The 23,479-nt window shown below is 42.7% G+C and overlaps 1 protein-coding gene across 1 annotated transcript; it reads left to right on the forward strand.

The window, feature by feature from the left end:
- The first annotated feature begins 703 nt into the window (after window positions 1-703).
- On the forward strand, window positions 704-22,963 carry LOC147203445 (sperm-associated antigen 1-like). Its single transcript, XM_086112841.1, has 18 exons — window positions 704-846; window positions 1,809-1,968; window positions 2,045-2,167; window positions 2,247-2,302; window positions 2,416-2,519; window positions 2,612-2,717; window positions 2,809-2,939; window positions 4,567-4,673; window positions 7,665-7,794; window positions 9,115-9,573; window positions 12,827-12,926; window positions 13,262-13,414; window positions 13,595-13,752; window positions 16,341-16,482; window positions 18,531-18,657; window positions 18,887-19,045; window positions 20,841-21,161; window positions 22,210-22,963. Exons 1-18 carry the CDS (start codon window positions 704-706, stop codon window positions 22,336-22,338), a joined length of 2,808 nt encoding a protein of 935 aa, XP_085968967.1. The 3' UTR covers window positions 22,339-22,963.
- Window positions 22,964-23,479: the final 516 nt, after the last annotated feature.

The raw sequence follows: 23,479 nt of genomic DNA on the forward strand, positions 1-23,479 counted from the left end.
GCTGGTTTTCGCGTGCTGTCACCATTGAAATGGTCTTCATTGTTCAACCACAGTGGTAACGTTTGAAGTAAAGTGTAGAAGATATGGGTCGAAATAATGATTTAAACGTGACGTGCAAATTAGTTCAATGGAAGATGAAGACGTTCTTTCCGAATCGTCTATGTATCATTTCATGTCCCGTCCAATAAATATTTTTAAATGATTTTTTTTTGCATATACTTATTTTTATTAAAATTCTCTTTCCTGAATACAGACAGTTTTACAGGATTTTGGATTCTGGTATTTATTTTTTATGTAATACTTGTATCGATTTTGCACTTTTACCGTGTTTTGGATTTGTGTTTTGTTAAATATCAGGCATGAATGAATGAATGAATTCAAGTTTGAGAATTTTGGGTCTTAAATTTAAAAAAATGTATGTGGAAATATAATTGACCATACTTTGATCAATCACGCCCTGACGCCATTTTATGACGTATGCAGCCCTTTCTCGTTTCCACGGGCAACGCTTCAAACACTGTTCGTTATAACGCCATTCCGGGAGTCCAAGTGTAGGGGATTAATAACCAACACTAGGATCAATAACGATCAATAGAGTTGTGTCTTTTCGTTTACTCCGAGAAAAGTGTGTTTAACGACTAAAAGGGTTTCTTTTCTTATTAATAATATTTCATCAAATTTGTGAGGAATAAAGTGCATAGTCATGAGTTCAGCTTCCTTTCTTCAAAACCATTTCACTTCCTCTGACTGCGGGTCCCTGAAGATCCCAGTGGAGCACCTGGAATACGATTACATTGACAAATGCAAGGATGCCAAATACCTGGAGAAAATCCTTATTTTACTCAGGTAATTACAAAAGTGCATATTCAAAACAATTATTTGAATCAAAATTGTGCTTCACAAACATGATAGTTGTCATCTTACATTAAACAGAGAAGAATCCATTACAATGGTTGTCATTGTAATGTATAGTGTACTATTTTTTGACTGTCTCATGTCAACTGCATTTTCTATCCCGGTTGTCGTGAGCCAGTCCGAGCATACACAACGCCAGATGTCTGCATCACTACGTAATACACCCTCAACAAATGACTCCCTGCAATGATGATTTTAAAAAAAACAACTTCACAGTATTAACTTAATCGATACAGATCATGAGATCTGTGTGCAGATGATGCTATTTTAAAAAGCATCAACACATAACCATACCTGTCAACTAATACGGTTTAGCCATAGTTCATACGGATTTTGTGGTGAATCTTACTATATGGCCGTATCGCACAAATCATACGGATTCTGACAATTTCAGCCCCCCCCCCCCCCTAACAGGTAATTCCGTTTGCTTTTGACCAGAATAGTGCTAGGCTACTCGAATGCTTTCATTTCCAAAGTAAATATGAATGGATGCTGTAACTTCGAGCCGATGGGTCAGCATTTGGAGTTGGTGAAAAAAGTAACGCAGGAATACAACTCTGAACACAGTAATGCCACTAAGTAGAATGATGATTAGACATTAACCAGACATTGTATTATGGAGATCTACAATAAATATCATTGAAAATTTCGTGGGGGGGGGGGGGGGTTGCCGTTATTTTGACATTTAAATTCTTTGGTATGTTATAAGGATTATTTGCTCTTTATAAGGATTTTTTTGGTAGTTTATACAGGTTGGCGCTCCGAAAAGTTGACAGGTATGCATAACCACCGTGAGTCCCAAGAAACCAACCAATAACAATACATGCAGTCATTGACTCTAAAATATGAATAAGCACACCTAGACTCTACTAAACAAATGTATGTATATCCAGGTCTGGCAAGGAGGGCATTTATCCTCATCTGATCGAGTTCTGTGAGAATCGCCTGGAGAAATTGAACCCTCGGAGCCGAGCTCTTAGGAAGGAAAATCCTGTGACCACATCCTCCAGCCTTTCAGCAGATGAGTGGAATCATATTGCGGATGAGTTGAGGGTGCACTATTTTACTTAATCAATTATTGATATGTATTGTATCAGGAAAACATTACTCAAAATCTTTGATTTTGCAGATTTGGCAAGATGAAGCCAGAGTGACAGAGACTTCCCTTAAAAATCTGTTAATGTTTGAGGATGTTGTAGATCAAAACATTCCACCTGTAAGAGGGTCCAATTGCTCTGTTCCCTTCAGCGAAGTAATTCTGCTTCCTTCTGTTTACAGATTCATTTAAATAATTTGCTCGATTGGATAATTTTTTTCCTCTCCCCGCACAGATTTCAGCTCGTAAACAAAAGCGTGTCCAGCCACGAGATTATCGAGAATGGGACAAGTGAGTGTTTGTCTTAGTATATACTGTATATATTTAAATATTAAAACAGAAGATCAAAAAGGAAAAACATCGATCCACATATCTATGTATTTTGCCTTATCATCTTCTTCTAGGTTTGATGTGGAGAAAGAATGTCAGAGAATTGATGGGGATGTTATTAAAAATGACCAGCCTGCCATGAGAAATGTGCATCCCACGACTCAAGTGGATCCTTCATGTAATTCAACTCAATGTTATTTGTCCAGTGCCAAATGCATGGAGTTTTGCAACTCCTCTAATGTCCAAATTGTGTCTCACCAATACATCCAGCGCTGACAGCAGAGGTGAGACACCTTCTGGCAGAGCGTGAAAAAGACAAAGGAAATGAAGCTTTCAGAGCAAATGATTATGAGGAGGCAGTTGCGTACTACTCCAGGTCAGACTTTTCAAATGTTGTTTCTCTATATATGCTGGGCCTCTGCCTGCCTGAAGATAAACTGTGATGCCGTTTTATCATCCGATCGCAGGAGCATCGCCATCATGCCCTCGGTGGCGGCTTACAATAACAGGGCCCAAGCAGGGATCAAACTCAAGCAATGGAAAAGGGCCATGAATGACTGCCAAAGTGTATTGGAACTCGAACCCTGCAACGTGAAAGGTACTTTATTCTCATATACATGGGGCATCAAAAATATTTGGGTGTTTCACTGTTCAATTAAAAAAAAGTGGAAGAAAAGGGTGTATTCAACTCACAGTGAAATATTTATGGGAATTCTGATGATGATAGTTCATACCGAAAAACGAATTTGCCACCTAACACAATTTGAACATTATATGAAACCAAATTTGTTCAAAATTGTTCCGATTTTTTTTTCAAAATAGAAATGTTGGTCTCCTGAAGGGTATTTTCATTCACATACAAATAATAGTTGGTTTTGAGAACCCTTGCATGAATCAAGATGGTGTGGCACGGCGAACAGCTTGCTACACTGCTGAGGTGTACTGGAAGCTTTAATAGCAGCCTTCAGCTTGTTCGCACGGTAATATCAGAATTACCAGCTTCTGATCGTTTTGGCAGTGGAGGCAGGTTTCAACACTGAACCACAACACTCTCTCGATGGTGGCCAAATCACTGCCCATCTCCTCTTCTTCGCTTACATCTTCACCTGCTTCATAACCAACAAGAGGCTCTTTTCCACAAGCATCTGCCTTTCTCTGTGTTCATGTTGATCCGACGGACGTTAGCATTCTCCAATCATAGTAGACAACCAGCTGCGACTGTAAACATCCATGCTTGCCGTCCTTTCTCCTTGAAGTAACTTAACAGATCCTGAAACTTGGATTTCTTCCGTTTGAGGGCCTGGTTATGAGACTGTAGGCTGAATGAGGTTGATTTTCTTTGCCTCTTCAGACCACAATACCACATCCGGTCGGAGGGTTAACTGGACAACCCGGGGGAACTGCAGTTTTCCTCCCAGGTCTATCTTCACATCCCATGTTGGGGGGCCTTTTGTAGCAGGTCCTTCTCTTTTTACCCATGGTTGTTGGTTTTTCTCCTTCGCTCACAAATCTGAGTAATGATTTTGTTTTCCTGTATACGATTGGTGTTTGTTTATTAAGTTATTTGAGTTGATTTTTAATGCAACGTCATACTGAATTTTTCCCAGTATTTGAATTTCATGAGGTGAGAATTAGGAGATTTTCTTAGCTGTGAGACAAAATTACAATATTTTCCTTTATGTTAAGTCGCACTTTTTAATTGAAAAATGGATGTACATTTTTCACAATATTCTAATTTACTGAGATGCACCTTGAGGCGCCAATTTGCTTTTGAACAGGGGCAGCCCGGTGGTCCAGTGGTGAGCGTGTCGACCTCACAGTGCAGAGGTACCGGGTTCAATTCCAGCTCCGGCCTCCCTGTGTGGAGTTGGCATGTTCTGCCCGGGCCTGCGTGGGTTTTTGCCGGGTACTCCGGTTTCCTCCTACATTCCAAAAACATGCGTGGCAGGCTAATTGAACACTCAAAATTGTCCCTGGGTGTGAGTGTGAGCGCGGATGTTTGTTCGTCTCTGTGTGCCCTGCAATGGGCTGGCAACCGGTTCAGGGTGTCCCCCGCCTATTGCGCGAAGGCAGCTTGGATAGACTCCAGCACCCCCCGAGGAGAAGCGGATCAGAAAATGGATGGATGGATGCTTTTGAGCACTTCAGCGGACCCTCAATGAAAAACATTCCTCTAGAACCAAAACAATCAAGTTATAACAATGACTAATGTATCTCCTCTCCAGCTTTGCTACGTCGTGCCGCTGTGTACAATGAAATGGGGAACTTCCAAATGGCTGTTGAAGACCTGAGAGTGGTGCTGAGTGAAGAGCCACAGAATGCTGCAGCCACTGTGAGTTACACAACAGGGTTCTCCTCAGTTTACAGTTTTGACAAATGACATATAAACAGCGGACAATTACCAGAAGTAGTTCGCACAGGGGTACAAGAATACTCGGCATGCAGCACAATGAGGCACGTTGAGCTCCAGCCACACTGTAACTTATCATTTGATTGTTTTACATTTATGGCCTAGCGGTGTTTTTCATACGTTTGATGTCATGACATTTTGAGGTTATGAACAGTGCACATTAAACTGGTTTGTGTCGCACACAAAGGCATGTACAGTTACAAGTTGGGAGGGGACTAACAGCATGCGGATGTTTTGTGCAGCAGCGTGAGCAGAGCCAACCTGAGGCAAACGAGAACTAACTAGTAACTATTACTATTCACGTTCGGGCTCAGTCCCAATTGTCCTCAAACAGTAAAATTCTGTGAATAATTGAGACTCCGCTAAAATTGATTGTATGTGATTAAAGATTCAACCATAACTATACCACAAAGCACATCAAAAAGTTTCAAAAATTGCTTACAATTTAGCAGATTCATAATTTAGAGTATATACTTGGAAAGCCTAGTGCATTTTAAGCAGCTGATACTGCCGCTTTTCGATTTGTGATCTCGAGTGTTGGTACAACTTCAGCCGATCTGCACAAAAAATGTGGTTGAGCAAAAGCTTGGTTGTGCAGACAACTATTTTGCCATGGTTATGATACACTACAAAACAATAAAAATACGGTACAGCCTCTAGAAAGTAATTTGTCCCCCAAAATACAAAGAGAATACTGTATTTTGATCTTGGGGGTGGGGGGGGGGGGGCATTGCGACACGTCGCTGAATTTGCAAGTGCTGAAACTCAAACACGGGGAGTCCACTACAGCATAACGGAATAAAGATGATCTCAATTTACTCTCAAATGTACTGTACTTACTGTGAAATTTAGGCCTGTTTAATTGAGCTCCACCATAATTTATTAGCAAAATGCCATGCATAATTTATGCAGGTGTATGAATGGCAACTGGTCTGATGGGTGCATTTTATTGTACCTTCCTTCTGCGATATGATGGAAGAGCATTAATAGTGGCTATAAAAAGTCTACACATCCCTGTTCAAATTCCAAGTTTTGGGGAAAGAAATAAATGAGAGCAAGATAAATCATTTCAAAACTGTTTCCACTATTACATTGACTTGTAACCTATAATTCAACCATCCATCCATTTTCTAATCCGCTTATCCTCTCGAGGGTCGCGGGCGTGCTGGAGCCTATCCCGGCCGTCTTCGGCTAGGAGGCCGGGGACACCCTATACTGGTTGCCAGCCAATCACGGAGCACAGATGAACAACCATTCCCGCTCAGGGGCGGTTCTGGATCAATTTCACTGAGGGGGCTGGGCTGGGGCCAGGGGTTTTGATGGGGGGGCACATTCAACCCAGGGCTAAAAAGACAGATTCGAAATCTTATTTGACTTTTTATTTCTTCAGACTTTGAAATTGTAGTCATAACATTACAGTGATGAGAAAAAAACAGTATTAGGAGGGCTAAAATGTCTGCAAGCGTAACAATACGCCGTGTCCATCTGTTGAGAATATTCAAGCCAGGGGATGATATGGTACCAGCCTGCCGGGGACAAAAATTGCAAATACACTGAAGCTAGATGTTTTACAAATTTAAAAGGCAATGTCTTATATATTGATCCTGTTAAATAAAAATTAAAATAAAAAGGGAGACTAAAAAAGTTACACACGCACACACACTCACACACTCATGCACACACACACACACGCACACACACACACACGCGCACACACACACACACACACACACACGCACACACACACACACACACACGCAAATAGCACTCTTGTGGTAATTTCCTTCTCTGCGGACTGCTTCTCATTTTCCCTCTCATTTTTAAATGGCGCAGCGCACTAAAGGGTCCGACTAGAATGTTAAATCACGCACGTTGGTTCCACCTTTCGCGTCGGCGACTCGGCACGACTGCGTAATCTGCGCTCGGAGGGGGGGCCACAGGGGGGGGCCAGAATCGGTGCTACAGGGGCACTGGCCCCCGCTGCCCCCCCCCCCCCCCAGAACCGCCACTGTTCCCGCTCACACTCACACCTAGGGACAATTTATATCGAGTGTTCCATTAACCTGCCATGCATGTTTTGGGGAATGTGGGAGGACTACCTGCAGAAAATCCGCACAGGCATGGGAGAACATGCAAACACCACACAGGAAGGCCGAAGCCGGAATCAAACCCCGCACCTCTGCACTGTGAGGCGGATGTGCTAACCAGTCGCCCACTGTGCCACCGACCTATAATTTAATTGGGGGGGAAAGAGTAATGTTTTAGAGAAGTGAAAAATTAACACCTGAGATAATGTTGAAGGAAAAATAAACAACTAAGTCAATGTTTTTGCACAATGTGCACACATTCTTATTATTGGGTGTGTTCAGAATTAACTAATGACATTCAAACTCATGTTAAATGGGAGTCAGCACTCGTCTGCCACCATTTAAAGTGATTCTGATGAACCACGACTGCTATTTTGAACCGTTTGTACGGTAAATCCTTCCCCCCTTTTCTAAGGCGTCAGGTCAAGCTGTAGACCGCTCAAAAAATATCTTCATACAAGATCCAAAAAGGCACATTCAATTCCTGCCATACCTCATGGTTTTCAATTGAATGTTTTTTTTTATTTTTGTATGGCGCATTTTTAATAGAAATAAAGTGGTACGAATAATGTAATAATATTCGGGACACAGTCGTCAATCAAGGACCTCTGCTTGGAGGTATTAAATGCAGTTTCACTTTTTGTCAACCAGGTGTCGCTGCCTTTTGTGTGCCGTCACATCTAAATACGAAATTAATCAAGAGAAAATGGTTGAAGCTGAAGTAATAGCAACCCGCAGATGGTAGTTGTGGTCACCAGCGCTGATGTCATGGTCTGCCTTCATATGACGTCACAAATTCTGATGTGTGAAATTATTTGTGATGTAGCAACTTCTGTCTGAAACTACAAAGAAGATGACAGAAGTGCGACAGGGAAAAGCGAGAAAAGGCAGAAAAATCATCATCCAGGAGGAGGAGGAGGAGGAGCATTTCGAAGAGACAAAACTGGAGCAGACTGGTGAGAGTTGTTGAATGTTAAAAAGAATCCAAAGTTATCAATGACTGATTTGCATTCGCACAGTAGAAACATTTAATCGAATCTTATCAACTTTTCCATATCAGTGAAGGACCTGTGCACGCAGGGTAATGACATCAGCTCGTTATGCTTTATTTTGCAATTTGTCAATCTGAAAGGTATTTCCAGTTTATAAAAGTGGTCACGCAAAAGCTCCTGAACGGATGCATTTATAACGCAGTTTTAAAACCAGATTTTGTAGAACACGTCCACCATCCACATTAGATTTGTGTACAAACGTTAGGCCGTACACAAAACACAAAAATAATATACTGCGTTTCAACGTCGGAGAGGTATGATTCACTGTACGAGATATTCGCTGTTGAAATTTGTCGTCTGCAGTAATGCATACTGAACTGGAAACAAGGCATCATTTTGAGCGCTGATTATTTTTAGCTAGTCAAAAAACAGTATTGCAAACCGCTCATTAGATGCATTTTGAGTTCTACACTACTTCACACTAATATAATAAGAATGCAGTAGACTTAAAATGTATAAACTTACTCACATAGCCTATATACATATCAATGCTATTGCACACCCAGGCTCATTTACACACTCACTTGCACGCGTCATTATCTTTTTAACTAATATGAATGAATGAAGGACTCCGTATACCCGTAGACATATAGGTACTGTATATCATATTACGGTATTGTATTTCAGTACTTTCTATTGTACATTACTGCCTGATGGCCAGTATTTACATCACACACTGCACTTATCATTACACGTATATAGTTTTGCTGACGTGTGTGTGTGTGTGTGTGTGTGTATATACAGTATGTATATATATATATATATATATGGTGTAAGTATAATTTTCTGTATTATGCTGAGATGCTAAACAGCTTTTAATTTATCTGACATTGACAACATTATAACATTCTAAAGGCAGAATTTTATGATCCAGCTTCTGTATTGGATTTTAGTTGATTGTGCGTCTTATGGCATTTAAGTGTAGCCTACAGTATATTTGTTCACTAGAGTTGTCATTCTGAATGACTGCCCTGAGGCTGTGCCACAAATCTCCTCCGGCAAGACCACGTGACGTTACTGTATGCATGCACGTGTTTTTTCCGCCCTACCCCCAACCCAACCAGTGCTCTTGTAATTCCCCCCGCCACTTCCTCCAACTGCTCTTATGTGGCTCAGTGTCATGTGAATCTCAACCCTCCTCCAACTGTGATGTAACCAGTGACTGCTTCCTGTGGGTGTGTTTCATTCTTCCTCCCTCCCTCTTGCTCTCTTTCTCCCCTCTAGATTGTCCGGTTGAACCCAGCCAGACTCTGGGAGGGGACGGCTGTTCAGCTGCTCCTGCGGAGAGGGGAGACATGGGTAACGCGCAGAAGAGGCCCCACGGCAAAGGGGACGGGGCCCCACACAATGAGTCTTCGCACTCCCATCACGGACACCGGAGAAGCAAAGGTGGCAGCTCAGACAAGTACAAAGTCCCACAAGAAGCGAAGGACAAGGCAGCTAATGGAACAGTCAAGAGAGGATCATCAGTGTCATCTCAGGCTGATCAAGCCAGCGGCAGCACCAAGGAAACTCCACCGGGTACAAATGTTGGCGAACCTGTCAATCTTGATGTGCCATGTGGAGCCCTCCCCTTGCCTCTGTCCCGCTTAAAGAATGAAGGTAACCTGCTGTTTAAGAATGGACAGTTTGGCGACGCACTGGAAAAATACTCCCAAGCAATTCAAGGCTATAGTGATGCAGGTAAGGCTGAGCATGTTACTACTGAAGTCTTAGTATATGTACACTCACAAAGCTTGTTGTGCGACAATGACATTCAAGTAACTACTATAGCGATTAGCTTGTGAACGTGTTGTGAGAAGAAGCTGGTATGTGTCTGCTTACCTTTTTTCACCTGCGCCCACACCTGAATAAGTATAGCTTAGAATCATCAAAGCTGTAATTCAAAGGACATGACCTTGCCACTGTAATGTCTGAAATATTTCAATGTTTCAATTGAAATTCACTCAAAAGCTATTCTGATGTGCCTCATCAAGTAATAACCTCTCGATCCACACAAGTGAATGTGAGTCAAGATTTTCACCCAAGAAGAGTGATGTGACACCTTGTGCTCTAAATGGACGGTGTTTCTGTTTTATCCTCAGCCTGGCACTAAGCCTATCTGCACAGGTCTGTCCAGGTCACATGACTGGCGGTCCGTTGTCGTGAAATTGAATGAGGAATATTGCTATAAATCTCACAGTAGAAGCAAGAGAATCAATGAGGACAAATGATAGATGAATGTAGTCAGTACCACTGCTGTTCTGATCTACATACATGATGGGACCATTTCCATATGACGGAAGTTTGCGACTGACTCTGTTTGAAGTCCACTCGTGTCCCTGCAACATTCTATACATGACTGTCATCTGTCTCATCATCTCCCAAAGTATCATAAATATAACTGCAATAAGGCTGTCCTTTGGCTGCGTTTTGCCTCTTGCAAAAAAGTCAGTTGGGATAGCCTGAAGCACACCTGCGCAACAGTGAGGATAAACAACACCCCCCAAAAATAATAATAATTACATGTATAAACTGTCAGAAAACTTAACAGGGCACTCAATGAAATAAGGGGAATTTCTTTTACTCTTGCAAAGCAGTTTATTGTAATGATAAAGTGTCTTGTATTGTATTGTATTCTATCCTTTTTCAAAATGATTGCACTTTTTGCTGTTTGGCACGGCACAGTGGTCAACTGCTTTGGACGTCCGCCTCACAGTGCAGCGGTCCATGGTTCTTTTTGCATGTTCGACCGCCGTGCCTGGGTGTGATGTCTCCAGGTACTCCGGTTTCCTGCCATATTCTAAAAATATGCGTGGTATGCTGATTGAACACTGTGTGGTGTGATTGTGAGTGTGGATGGTTTTGTTTGTCTGTCTGCCCTGCGATTGGTTGGCAACAAGTTCTGGTTGTACCCCGCCTGCTGCCTGAAGAGAGCTGGGATTGGCTCCAGCATGCCCGCGACCCTTGTGAGGATAAGTAGATTAGAAAATGGATGGATGGATTTCTGTCCTGAGGTTTAACATCCATTCTGACTTAATCTAAAATGACCAAATATAGGTGCAATGTTCAATTGTTAAAACTCTCCTGCCTCCTCCCGAAATTGCTCATTGCTTATTTTTTCTTTCTAATGTGTCTAGAAAGTGCAATTCTTAACCATTACAAACTATCTGTCCGTCTGTCCATCCATCCGTCCATCCATCATCCCAGCCGCTTATCCTCATGAGGGTCGCGGGCATGCTGGAGCCTATCCCAGTTCTCTTCAGGCAGCTGGTGGGCTACACCCAGAACTGGTTGCCAGCCAATCGCAGGGCACACAGAGACGAACAACCACTCACACACTCATACTCACACCTAGGGACAAATTCGAGTGTCGAATTAACATACCATCCATGTTTTTGGAATAATGTAGGAAACTGAAGTACCCGGAGAAAACCCACACATGCACGGGGGAGAACATGCAAACTCCACACCGGAAGGGCAGAGCCCAGATTCGAACCCTGGACCATTACGAACTACTTCCACAATAATAAACAGATTTTTAGATGAATAACTCTCTGATAGTGTCCATCAAAACTGAGCATTATGTTCTTTGCAAAGGATAAATCTTTCATACACTGTACAGCTCTTGACAGAATATTAACTGCCAAAGTACCTCATGTTTTTGCCCATGAATGTACTGTATGCAATCACACTAGAGGCTTGTTTATTCGGACTTCCTTGAATGCAGAAATGAAAATTGGTGGAGGCTATGTTTTCTGTGTAAACAGGTAACAGGAGCTTGAAAAGAGGCTGGAGGTTGGTTGTTCAGCCTTGCCACATGCCTGTTTTAAGTTTTTCTAACTTTTAACAAAATCCCTTTAATGTCGGAGTGTATGGCAGTAGAACTGTATCACGTCATACTCCATCCGAAAGAAACTATGTGTGTGTGTGTGTGTGTGTGTATTATATATACCTGTATATATATATACACACACACACACATATATCCAGTATATATATATATAATACACACACACACACACACCCTGAACCAGTTGCCAGCCAACACTGCACTGAGAGGCCGATGCGCTGACCACCGGTCCACCATATATATATAGTGGACTCTTTTAAGGAATTAAAAAATTGCCACTAATGTGACCTATAACCTATACAGTCAAATTTTTTAAAAATCCTCTTTCGAGGGTGACTTAAATCAAACTGAGATAAGGTTGCAGAAGTGTGCACATCCTCCTCCAATATGGCCGTGTTCAGAATTAACCCATCACATTCACACTCATGTAATATGAGAGCCAGCACACACCTGCTGGAATTTTGAAGTGCTTCTGAAGAACCCCAATTTCAGCTTTTCTAGTAAGCTTTCTTTTTTTTTTTCTCTGTGCTAACACTGACTGTTGAAAATTCTCCATGTTGACCAAGGGCCCAGTTCCACTTGAAAAAGAACCATAAAGCATAATGCATCCACCAACATTTTCTTTCACTGTAGGTACAGTGTTCTTTTGGTAATGAGTAGTTTTGTGGGGTTGAACCGACTCCTCAATGGGTCCCAATGACCTCCTATCACAATGAAAAGACAAAGAATAGCTATAGTGTCTTCTTAAGATGACGAAATGGGACGAGCGGTGGTTGATCAACAACCTCTACATTGTGAAAATAACCGGTTAATGTCAGACATAAACACGCCCAAAAACATTGAAGGTAATATTTCGCGCAACAATCAGCCTCGACTCACAGACACACGCTCCTCTTCCTCCGACAGCTCGCCTCCAGAAAGTCTTACTCCAGAGATATTTATGCATACCTTGATGGAATTAAAAAAAGAAAACATTAAAAATGCACAAAACACCAATTCCCCACTTATTTGCTTGTGTCGTTTTAGGTGGACAATTACAAATTGTTGAAAATGAGCATTCTATGTTAGTACTGCATTTATAGATTGCTCTTGTCTTTTTTGCAGGTACTGATAGTCCAGATGATCTGTGTATTCTGTACTCTAACAGAGCAGCTTGCTACCTGAAAGATGGCAACAGTCAAGACTGCATTCAGGACTGCACACGGTGAGTTACTCTTTGACCTTGCAATGCTCTGCTCGTGCGTGCGTGCGTGTACACTGAGTGAGAAAAGGAATGTTAATGATGGAGTGTGATTAATAATACCAATGTCATACAGCTAAATTAGGTAACCAAAGTCTTACTCTACACCTACATCAGAGGGGTGAAATATGAACATTTAATATACATGTTGGTCATTCCGTTGTATGTATGAGTCAATGAATATACACTGTATTCGTCAAAGCAGGCATGTCTAGATGGACGTGCCTCTTACACCAGCATCTGCTACCAGTCTTGATCCTTTGCCTTTTCCTCTCTTCACATCTATTTATACTCCTCAGAGCCCTGGAGCTACAGCCCTTCTCGCTCAAGCCCCTCCTGCGCCGGGCCATGGCTTACGAGTCCCTGGAGCGCTACCGCAAGGCCTATGTGGATTACAAGACTGTTCTGCAGATCGACGTCAGCGTGCAGGCCGCACATGACAGTGTCAACAGGTATTAATCAGTCTTTACTTCTCACTTTGAAGCCAAAACATTCTCATACACATTTTAGTGAGTCAGGATTATAGTGATGCATCTTACTTGATGTTTGTGCTTCATTATTCTTTTGTGTTTTGCCTGTGTTTGAGGGATGTTACATGTTTGTCTACATGTCCCGTCAATCAATGCATTCAGGATCACCCGCTTGCTGATCGAGCAGGACGGTGCAGACTGGCGAGAGAAACTCCCAGTTATTCCTTTGGTTCCTCTCTGGGCCCAGCAGCACCGCAGAGAGGAGCCACTCAGCGCTGAAGTCCTCCAGGCTCGGGCTGAGAAGGCTGCCAAGGATGCAGGTTTGTGATTTAAAAAAAAAAAAAAACGGAACTTACTCTTGCTGTTTTTAGCCTACCCACACGTACACTGGGGGATTACGCTCTTAAGTGTGAAAGGAGGCTATAAACGTTCTCTCTCTATTACGTGGCCACTGTCGGAAAGGCACAACACTGAGCTGGGATTGACTCATTCATGTACTGACTGGTCTCTGCTTGAATGAGCTTTAACAGAACTTGGCTTTATATCAGTGCCATAGAAATAAAAGAAAAAAAAATACAATACATTTCTCTCTCTATACACACACACACACACACTGTATATACATATATATACACACATATACATATAAATATACATACACACACACACACACACACATACACACACACGGTCCGCGAGAAGCAGCGAAAGTCAGCAAAACAACAGCGAGTCACATAGAGCAACATATACAGTACTACATGTATATGTTTACTGTATTTTGTTATTCATACCCTAACCTAACTTATACATGTTTAAATCTATTAGTATATAGCATTAAGTAATATTAATTACTACAAAATTTACTTCTACATGCATGTATACCATTAAATTTGGCCTTATAAATATTTTTATAATCATACATATGTACATGTACATGGGGTGGGGGGGCGCTACTTCGCGGATTTTCGTTTATCTCGGGTGCTTCCACCAACACGCCTTCCTTGGAGGAAGCAGAGTCTGAGGACTCTGAGGTGGGCTCTCCTATCTCTGTGGTTGAAGTCACTGATGTGGTTAAAAAGCTCCTCGGTGACAAGGCCCCAGGGGTGGATGAGATCTGCCCGGAGTTCCTCAAGGCTCTGGATGTTGTGGGGCTGTCCTGGTTGACACGCCTCTGCAACATCGCGTGGTCAACGGGGAGAGTGCTTCTGGATTGGCAGACCGGGGTGGTAGTCCCTCTTTTTAAAAAGGGGGACCGGAGGGTGTGTTCCAACTACAGAGGGATCACACTCCTCAGCCTCCCTGGTAAGGTCTATTCAGGGGTGCTGGAGAGGAGGGTCCGTCAGGAAGTCGAGCCTCAGATTGAGGAGGAGCAGTGTGGTTTTCGTCCTGGCCGTGGAACAGTGGACCAGCTCTACACCCTTAACAGGGTCCTCGAGGGTACGTGGGAATTCGCCCAACCAGTCTACATGTGTTTTGTGGACTTGGAGAAGGCGTTTGACCGTGTCCCTCGGGGAGTTCTGTGGGGGGTGCTTCGTGGGTATGGAGTTCCGAACCCCCTGATACGGGCTGTTCGGTCACTATACCACCGATGTCAGAGTTTGGTTCGCATTGCCGGCAGTAAGTCGGAATCGTTTCCAGTGGGGGTAGGACTCCGCCAAGGCTGCCCTTTGTCACCGGTTTTGTTCATAACCTTTATGGACAGAATTTCTAGGCGCAGCCGAAGCGTTGAGGGGGTCCGTTTTAGTGGCCTCAGTATTACATCTCTGCTTTTTGCAGATGATGTGGTACTGTTGGCTCCTTCAAGCAGGGCTCTCCAACTCTCACTGGAGCGTTTTGCAGCCGAGTGTGAAGCGGTTGGGATGAGAATCAGCACCTCCAAATCTGAAACCATGGTCCTCAGTCGGAAAAGGGTGGAGTGCCCCCTCCGGGTCGGGGAGGAGATCTTGCCCCAAGTGGAGGAGTTTAAGTATCTTGGGGTCTTGTTCACGAGTGAGGGCAGGAGGGAGCGGGAGATCGACAGGCGGATCGGTGCAGCGTCTGCTGTGATGCGGACGTTGTATCGGTCTGTCGTGGTAAAGAAGGAGCTGAGCCAAAGGGCGAAGCTCTCAATTTACCGGTCGATCTACGTTCCAACCCTCATCTATGGTCACGAGCTATGGGTCGTGACCGAAAGAACGAGATCCCGGATACAAGCGGCCGAAATGAGTTTTCTCCGCAGGGTGTCCAGGCTCTCCCTTAGAGATAAGGTGAAAAGCTCGGTCATCCGGGAGGGGCTCAGAGTCGAGCCGCTTCTCCTCCACATCGAGAGGAGCCAGATGAGGTGGCTTGGGCATCTGATTCGGATGCCTCCTGAACGCCTCCCTGGTGAGGTGTTCTGGGCATGTCCCACCGGGAGGAGACCCCGAGGAAGACCCAGGACACGCTGGAGAGACTATGTCACCCAGCTGGCCTGGGAATGCCTCGGGATCCCCCGGGGAGAGCTGGAAGAAGTAGCTAGGGAGAGGGAAGTCTGGGCTTCCCTGCTAAAGCTGTTGCCCCCGCGACCCGGCCCCGGATAAGCGGTAGAAGATGGATGGATGGATGGATGGATGGTTTTGGTCCCCATTAACCGCGATAAACGAGTTATTACTGTATGTATGTATTAACACACACACACACACACACACACACAGCACAAGTGTTGTTTTTTTGTTTGTTTGTTTTCACAAAACTGTTGCCGGATTACGAAAGCGAATGTGTGAATTGCCCCAAAGATCTAAAATGATTAAAATTCAAATAAGCCACTGTTCCACACCCTTGACACACAAACTATCCCTCCAGTATCAGTAACATTTTTTTTCTCACATTTCTCTTGAATTGGAATAGACTTGTTTTTTGTAGACAATGTTTTGTTTTTTATGTCATCTAGAAAGGAAAGCAGAAGTTCGTTTTGCAGATTTGAAGCAAGATGGGAACACATTTGTGAAAAACGGCCAATACCAAGATGCCCTGGGAAAGTATTCAGACTGCCTTCAGATAAAGCCAGAGGAATGTGCGATCTACACCAACAGGTTCGAAAAATGTACACTTCATTCTATTTCATTTGTTTTCTGAAACGCATACTGATAAGCAGAGGTTGGGATTCCATCAGTCCTGATGGAAGAACCATCAAGCAGTGCTTGCTGGCGAATGATGGGAAACTTATGAAAAAAACCTGACAGATAATGCATTGCAGTTTTTCATCCGGCACTGGAATCGTCACTAACTGGATCAGTACGGACGGACTGATTTATTTCAAGAATCATTTGTTCACAATGTCTTCCAGTTTGGGTCACGTATACCAAATGGAGAGTTAGAGAGTGAGAGAGAGAGAAGGATTACTTGAGAGAGACAGGAACAGAATTTGTTGTAATGGACTTTATATTCAATTTATTTACCACTGGTTTACAAGGCACACATGGCATGTTATATTTTGTTAATTTATTAAATGTTTTGAGTCAAAGAGATGACCGTAAGTATCGATTGTAAATATTATGATGGAAGCAATTCAGCGATTGTGGACATCAGCTCGAGGCGTGGTCCTTCCCTGGAGTAGATGCACTGCTTGTGCTCTGAATGCCTATGTTGCAGTCAATAGCACGTTCTCGACAGCGCTGAAAAGTGAGATCTGCCACTCATAAAATAGTGGCACGAACTGCAATTTAGCAATGATGGAAGCATAAAAAAAAACAACTGATGGAGCGATGCACTGACATGACAGTTTTGGGTCTGCTTGAATAAACAACAGACTGACGATGACAGGCGGATGGTCCGCTCATTGGGGAATGATGGACCTGCAAATCTTACTGATGCGCCCACCTCTGATAAGTAATGAGCATCAAACATGGTCTTGAATAAATCCTCAAAAATGCAATAACGGCAGCTGCTTGCATTCATAAATATAATACCCCACTTCCATGTTGTTTTAATCTTAGGTTGTTGATTGTGCGATGGTGGAAACTTCCTTTTGTGTTTGTGTTTGTTCGTGGCTCTCCTGTAGAGCAACCAGACTTTGGAGCCACACCTGAGCAAACACACATCAGCCTAACCATGCTGCAGCCAAGACATAATTACAAAGCAAGATTTCGATAGTGAAGTTAGTCTTTGTATATTAATATCAGTACATGAATCTTTGGGTTTGAATTTGAATGCATGTATTTGGTTATTGCAGCACGGCCGTTAGCTGAAAGTAGGAAGGTCAAACAGTCGTCTGGATGTTGTGGTCCTTTTACTGTGTTGCCTAGAAGCGACATCATCTAACCGCAGCTAATAAAAATGCGCCACCAGATGATGTCGCTCCTCTGCAACAACCTTGCATTTGTTATGTTTTATATATATATATATATATATATATATTTTTTTTTTTTAATACACAAATACTAAAACTGGGCGGCATGGTTGAATGGTTAACACATCGGCGTCACAGGGCAGGAGTGCAGGGTTCGACTGCATGTTTGCATGTTCTCCCCGTGTCTGTGTGGGTTTTCTCCGGGGACTCCATTCTCCTCCCACATTTCCAAAAACGTGCATGGCAGGTTAATGCACCACTGAATTATCCTGAGGCGTGGTTGTGAGTGCAAATGGTTGTTTGTCAATGTGTGCTCTGCGATTGGCAGGCAACCAGTTCAGGGTGTACCCCGCCAACTGCCCAAAGACAGCTGGGATAGGCTCCCGCACACCCGCGACCCTCACGAGGATCAGATAATGGATGGATGAATAACATTAAAACAAATAACAACTAAACTAAGACTAATCATTTGGGGAAAAATTAAAACTAATACAAACTAACAAACCCACTCAGTAAACTAATTAAAACCGAAACAAAACTCAAAATGAATGATTGAACATTCCAAAACTATTATAAACCTGTTACACCGGTTTACATGCCCTTGTTGACATAAAATATCACCAAATTGGATTCTGGCCCTTTCCTTTTGTGTCGTGTTTAAGTTTTTACTGTCAGAGTGAGTCATAATCAGATGAGATGCTGATGAGAGATAGAAATGTCCTAAGTGGAGTGTGTGTGTGTGTGTGTGTGTGCGCGCGCGCGTGCATACGTGCGTGCACTTTCTACTGGCAGAGCCCTCTGCTACGTGAAGCTTGAGAGATTTGCTGAGGCCAAGCAAGACTGTGACGCCGCACTCAAACTGGAGCCAAGCAATAAGAAGGCTTTCTACAGACGAGCGCTGGCCAATAAAGGGCTTAAGGTGAGGACAGCAGGCCCATATGATGAAAGTCGTGCAGGTTCAGTGTCTGTTCTTCCAATAGATGTTTTGCTTCAGGTAATGATTTCCTTTTGGAACTCATCTGCGGCATTAAGGGTTCACATATTAGTATAGAATTGACTGATATTTGCTTATCTTTCGATTTAATGCTCTATTTTGCCCCCACCCTCTGTGAGTGAGCATCCATATGGTTTGTTTTTCCTTGTGCCAGGACTACCTGGCATGCAGTACAGACCTGCAGGAGGTGCTGCAACAGGATCCCAATGTGCAGGAGGCAGAGAAGGAGTTGGAGGAAGTCACAAATCTACTCAAGCAAAGTCTCATTGCCGAATCACCAGCTAAATCCCGGAAGGTCATCCCCATTACAGAGGTACACATTTTGAATACAGTGGAACCAGGAATTACGAACGACCCCTTTTTACAAACGTTTCTAGTTACGCCCATTTTTTTATTTCTGTGGAAAATCTACTTTCGTGAGATACGCGTTTTGTTCAGCAAACCATCACAGGATGGATGAGCGGACGGATTTGTCTTGTGCTTCTCGCACTATTTAGCCATCATTGGCTCTCTTCAAAACTCATTATGATAGTTGTGCCTTTTTTTTAATACACAGACATCAGAATAGCTTTAAGATACTGTTGGCTGTGAACGCCCCAAAATTCGATATGTCCTGCAGTAGCAAATAGGAAACTGTTGGGTGTGCAGTCAAAGTCCCCCGTACACCCACACTTTTTCCAATCACAATTCTCACAGCTGCCGCCTACTTTGTAAATTTCTGATTTATTTCCATTGTTCAATGTACTTCCAACAAACATTTCAGTTTTAAAGTATTGTTAAGTTTCCACAAGTTCCAATCCAGTAAATGCTTCACATATCCAAATTGCCCATATCATCGTGATTCTTAATTTGTTTATATCATTTTTTTCCCAAATTTCGCTGTCCATAAGTCAAAGTGCATCTACAGGTCTCAGCAAGGCTTCAATGCATTCACTCACCATTTGTTTGTTCAGGCGAAGAGGTCAGGAGTCAAGTTGTGGATGTTGGATAAGGAGTTGAGTTGATGATTAATAAACTATACGGATCTGCCAAGCTTGCTTTCAAATAATGCTTTGAAAAACCTTATCTAACCGAGAGGCCAGCTTGCATGCCTAACTCATTTGTCCACACACCTGACTGTAAGGTAGCCATCTTGCTTTTCACCCTTGACCCCGTCAAAGAGAGCACACCTCTAAATGCAGTAGCCATACGTGGCCAGTGAGGGCCGTACAAAACAAAACGGACCATACTAAGGTCAAGACTTCAACAACAGAACTGAACTACAACATCTGCATTTATTTATCTCAATTTTAAAAAATATTTTATTGCACTGACAAAAATAAGTGACTCACACAAAAATACAACTCCCTTCAGAGACAGTGGCTCCAACAGTGGCAACAAAGACAACTTTTCCAGATTTGTTTTCATTAAAAAACAAAAAAACAATAGTACACAAAAGGAAAAACATCTGAATTAGATTGCTATTTTTGAAAAAGACTCTTTTTCAATGGAGGAAACGTAACGACCAATCATAGCTCAGCTTCAGAAAACTGACGAGCTGTGATTGTTGATTATTTGAGCCCGAGCAACTGTGATGTCATATCATTCGTCAGAAAGTGGCAAAATGGCCGCCTCCTGAAATATCGAAAAACGGGCTGCTTAATTCATATTCCACAAACACAATCGTAATCAGAATGCCGTGTTCAGACTAGTCGAGGGGCTTAGAACATATTGTAAAGAAAATTTGGGGGTAGACCTCCCCTTCGAAGTATGATTGTAAATAAAATAAATACGCCCACATCATTGTTTTCGTTCAAGCGCCCTTGACTTTCTCAAGCAACCTGGTTTATCATCATCAGTCAGTCATCTTGCTCGTGGATGGGACGGGCCTTTTAACAAAGTCCAACATTGTTACATCAATGACGCAGACCGCCTGAAACCCAGCATGGCCTTCACTGCCATCCCTCCCAGTTACAATGCATCTTTGGCATCCCTGAGCCATCAATGACAGTGAATGAATAAAGAGCAGATGTATTGTTGTGCCACTCTAAACATCTAAGCAGTTATTGAACAAAACCTTTCTTAACCTAAACACAGACTTGATTTCAATGCTTCATTCTCCTCCACAGGTGGACGGTGATCAGGAAACGTCAACTGTGGCAACCTCTGATAGTTGTTTCAGAGAAGAGTTGAGCGCTAAATTCCAACCAAGCAACGCGTATGAATTTGGCCAAGCTTTAAACAATGCCTGCAGCAGTGGTAACATGGCAGCGTGCGCCGACATGTTGGCTTCAACGGCTCCAGAGCTGCTTCCGCAGTTTTTGAGCACTCAGCTCAACGGGCAAACCATCAGCTTCATCGTGAAAGTGCTGGACTCGCATCTACTGGACAAGGACCCCAACCTAGTTTACAAACACCTCAATCATCTTCATACTGCTGACAGGTTCTCGGTGAGTGAGCATTGTGACTGATTTCCGAAGACCCACAGAATATTGTGTTCGACGATTTATACATCAAATAGACTCTTCTTTCACCAGGCATAAAATAACCTTTTTCCGTTCTTTAGTATTCAGCGGTTGAAGGCAATTTCACGAAATTCAGCTGCTCCACAAATAGCTTTTTGTAGTGAACAAGGAAGCAGAACAGTGACAGTGACGCTAATATTTGTGCTTCTAACATCTGAAGAGTGGTTGCTTTCTAAAAAGCTGCAAAAACAACATTTAGCATTGGCTTTTGATTGCAAAATAACAAACTATTAACTGCGAATGTCATCAACTCACCAAAATGGCATGACAGCCATTAGTGGCTATTCATGACAACCTTGACATCCTCCTCATATATCCAAGGTCGTTGTTGCACTTTGTTTCCTTTATGAAACACATGCTTCTGCCAAGTATCATAACACATATTCTGGGAATTCTATACAGCTTTATTCCCTTGTCGTGTGTATGCTTCACATTGTCCAACTGAAAGCCGTTGTTGAGTCCCGCCGAGGCCATGACAGTAAAGTCCTCCTTTACCCACTGTAAACAGATGGCAAAGAGAGGTGCTTTTGAATCTGAAATGGTGTTTTGCTATCTTCTAAACTACTGTGCAGCTAGCTAATAACCCCATTGTTAACCGGCTCTGCTGGCAGGGCGCTTCATTACCATTGTTTAAGCAAGTCATTTAAGGGAGACCTCATCAGACCCTTACAAACCACTCCATTAAAAAGAAAAAAAAAAGCACTTTTAAAAAATGAGAATATGACAAAACTTTTGCTTGGCATTGAATGATTTGATTGTAATGAACGACTGAAGTCGTTTGTGGAATTGAGTGAGTTAATGCACAGAATTCCTACAAGTGAAGACAGAATGCTCGAGTACATGGACGCAATGAGATGGATTTCAAGGACCTGGAATAAATGTTCCATTGTTTTTGCATACGGATGCCAGAGTGCGTTGGCGTGTGGTCCCTTTTTTAAATTCTAAATGAGGGTATGGGTATGCATTTCCTCAGGTCGTACTGATGCTGCTGGAGAAGGACGAGCGACACCACGTGACCCAATTGTTTGAACACCTGTCATCTGCTGAAAGCACAGAGTTCACCAAGAATGATGTTCAGAATCTGGCCAACAAATACATCTGAGCCGTCTGCATCCTCCCTACCCAGCCCGGCCCAAACCGCATGAGCTGCTGCTGCTGCGTCACCACAACACTCGGATCTATGCAAAACTCCCCAAAAGATGCGGGCTGCTGCAGAATGTGTCCTAGAGTAAACAGTTACACTGTTCTTTGCTGTAAATGATCAGAGATTATACAGTATATTTCAAGTGACGATATAAGGAATATATATTTTCTTTGAAGACAATTTTGCTATGGAGAATTACTTTTTTTAACCACTAACCAATTATGTACAAAGGGCACAATATGACGGACTTTGAGTGTACTAGAAAATTGGGCCCAAGATGACCCACATTTTCTCAGTAGCGTACTACTCGTAGCCCAGTGCTTTTGGTCCTCGCACTCCTTTGTCCTGGCATATCAGAATGTTCATGAATGAGCTGATGTCCAAGCTGGTGATATTCAGTGCACGATGACTTTCATTTCAGGGAATTTTCCTTGCCTATGGGAAAGATCACAAAATTGTATAACTGTATACACAGTACTGTAATATGAAAGACATAGGTCGGCCTGATAGGACTCTTTACGCTAACAGCAACGGTACCTGCTCAACTAGTAAAAATACAACTGGAAACCTTCAATCACCATTACACTGGTTTGTCTTGTTTTTGCTTTTTTAAAGTACCGGTAACCTTTGATGGCGTAGTGGTTCACACTCTCCCTGCTTCACAATCAGGACTTCCATTCAAAAAGCCATTCATGCTGCAAATTAAAATCCTAAATAAATGATTGGAAAATTCTGAGAGCTGGCACGGTGAGCTGAAATGCTGTGGCCATGTATTAAGATGTAGAATACTTAGACGTGGAATTTAAAAAAAAAAAAAAAGCTGGCTCTGACCATAAATGCATCTGATTGAGCATAAAATGTTTGCGCCTTAATTTCAATAAAATGTTAATGTTCAAATAGCTCAACGTGATGCATGATTTAAGATGATACAGTTAAGTTAAAATATCAAAAACATTTATTGTAGCGTTGGGATGACTCCACTAATGTATAAGCCACAATCAGAACAATCCAATGTTGTCATGATGATTAAACTGAAGAATACAGTTCAAACTCAAACCAATCAGAAATTCAAATGACTTTAGTATACACACACACATAC

Source organism: Hippocampus guttulatus, chromosome 6 (assembly GCF_054856545.1).
Source record: "Hippocampus guttulatus isolate MCC_2025c chromosome 6, RoL_Hgut_1.0, whole genome shotgun sequence".
In the NCBI taxonomy this organism is placed as follows: domain Eukaryota; kingdom Metazoa; phylum Chordata; class Actinopteri; order Syngnathiformes; family Syngnathidae; genus Hippocampus; species Hippocampus guttulatus.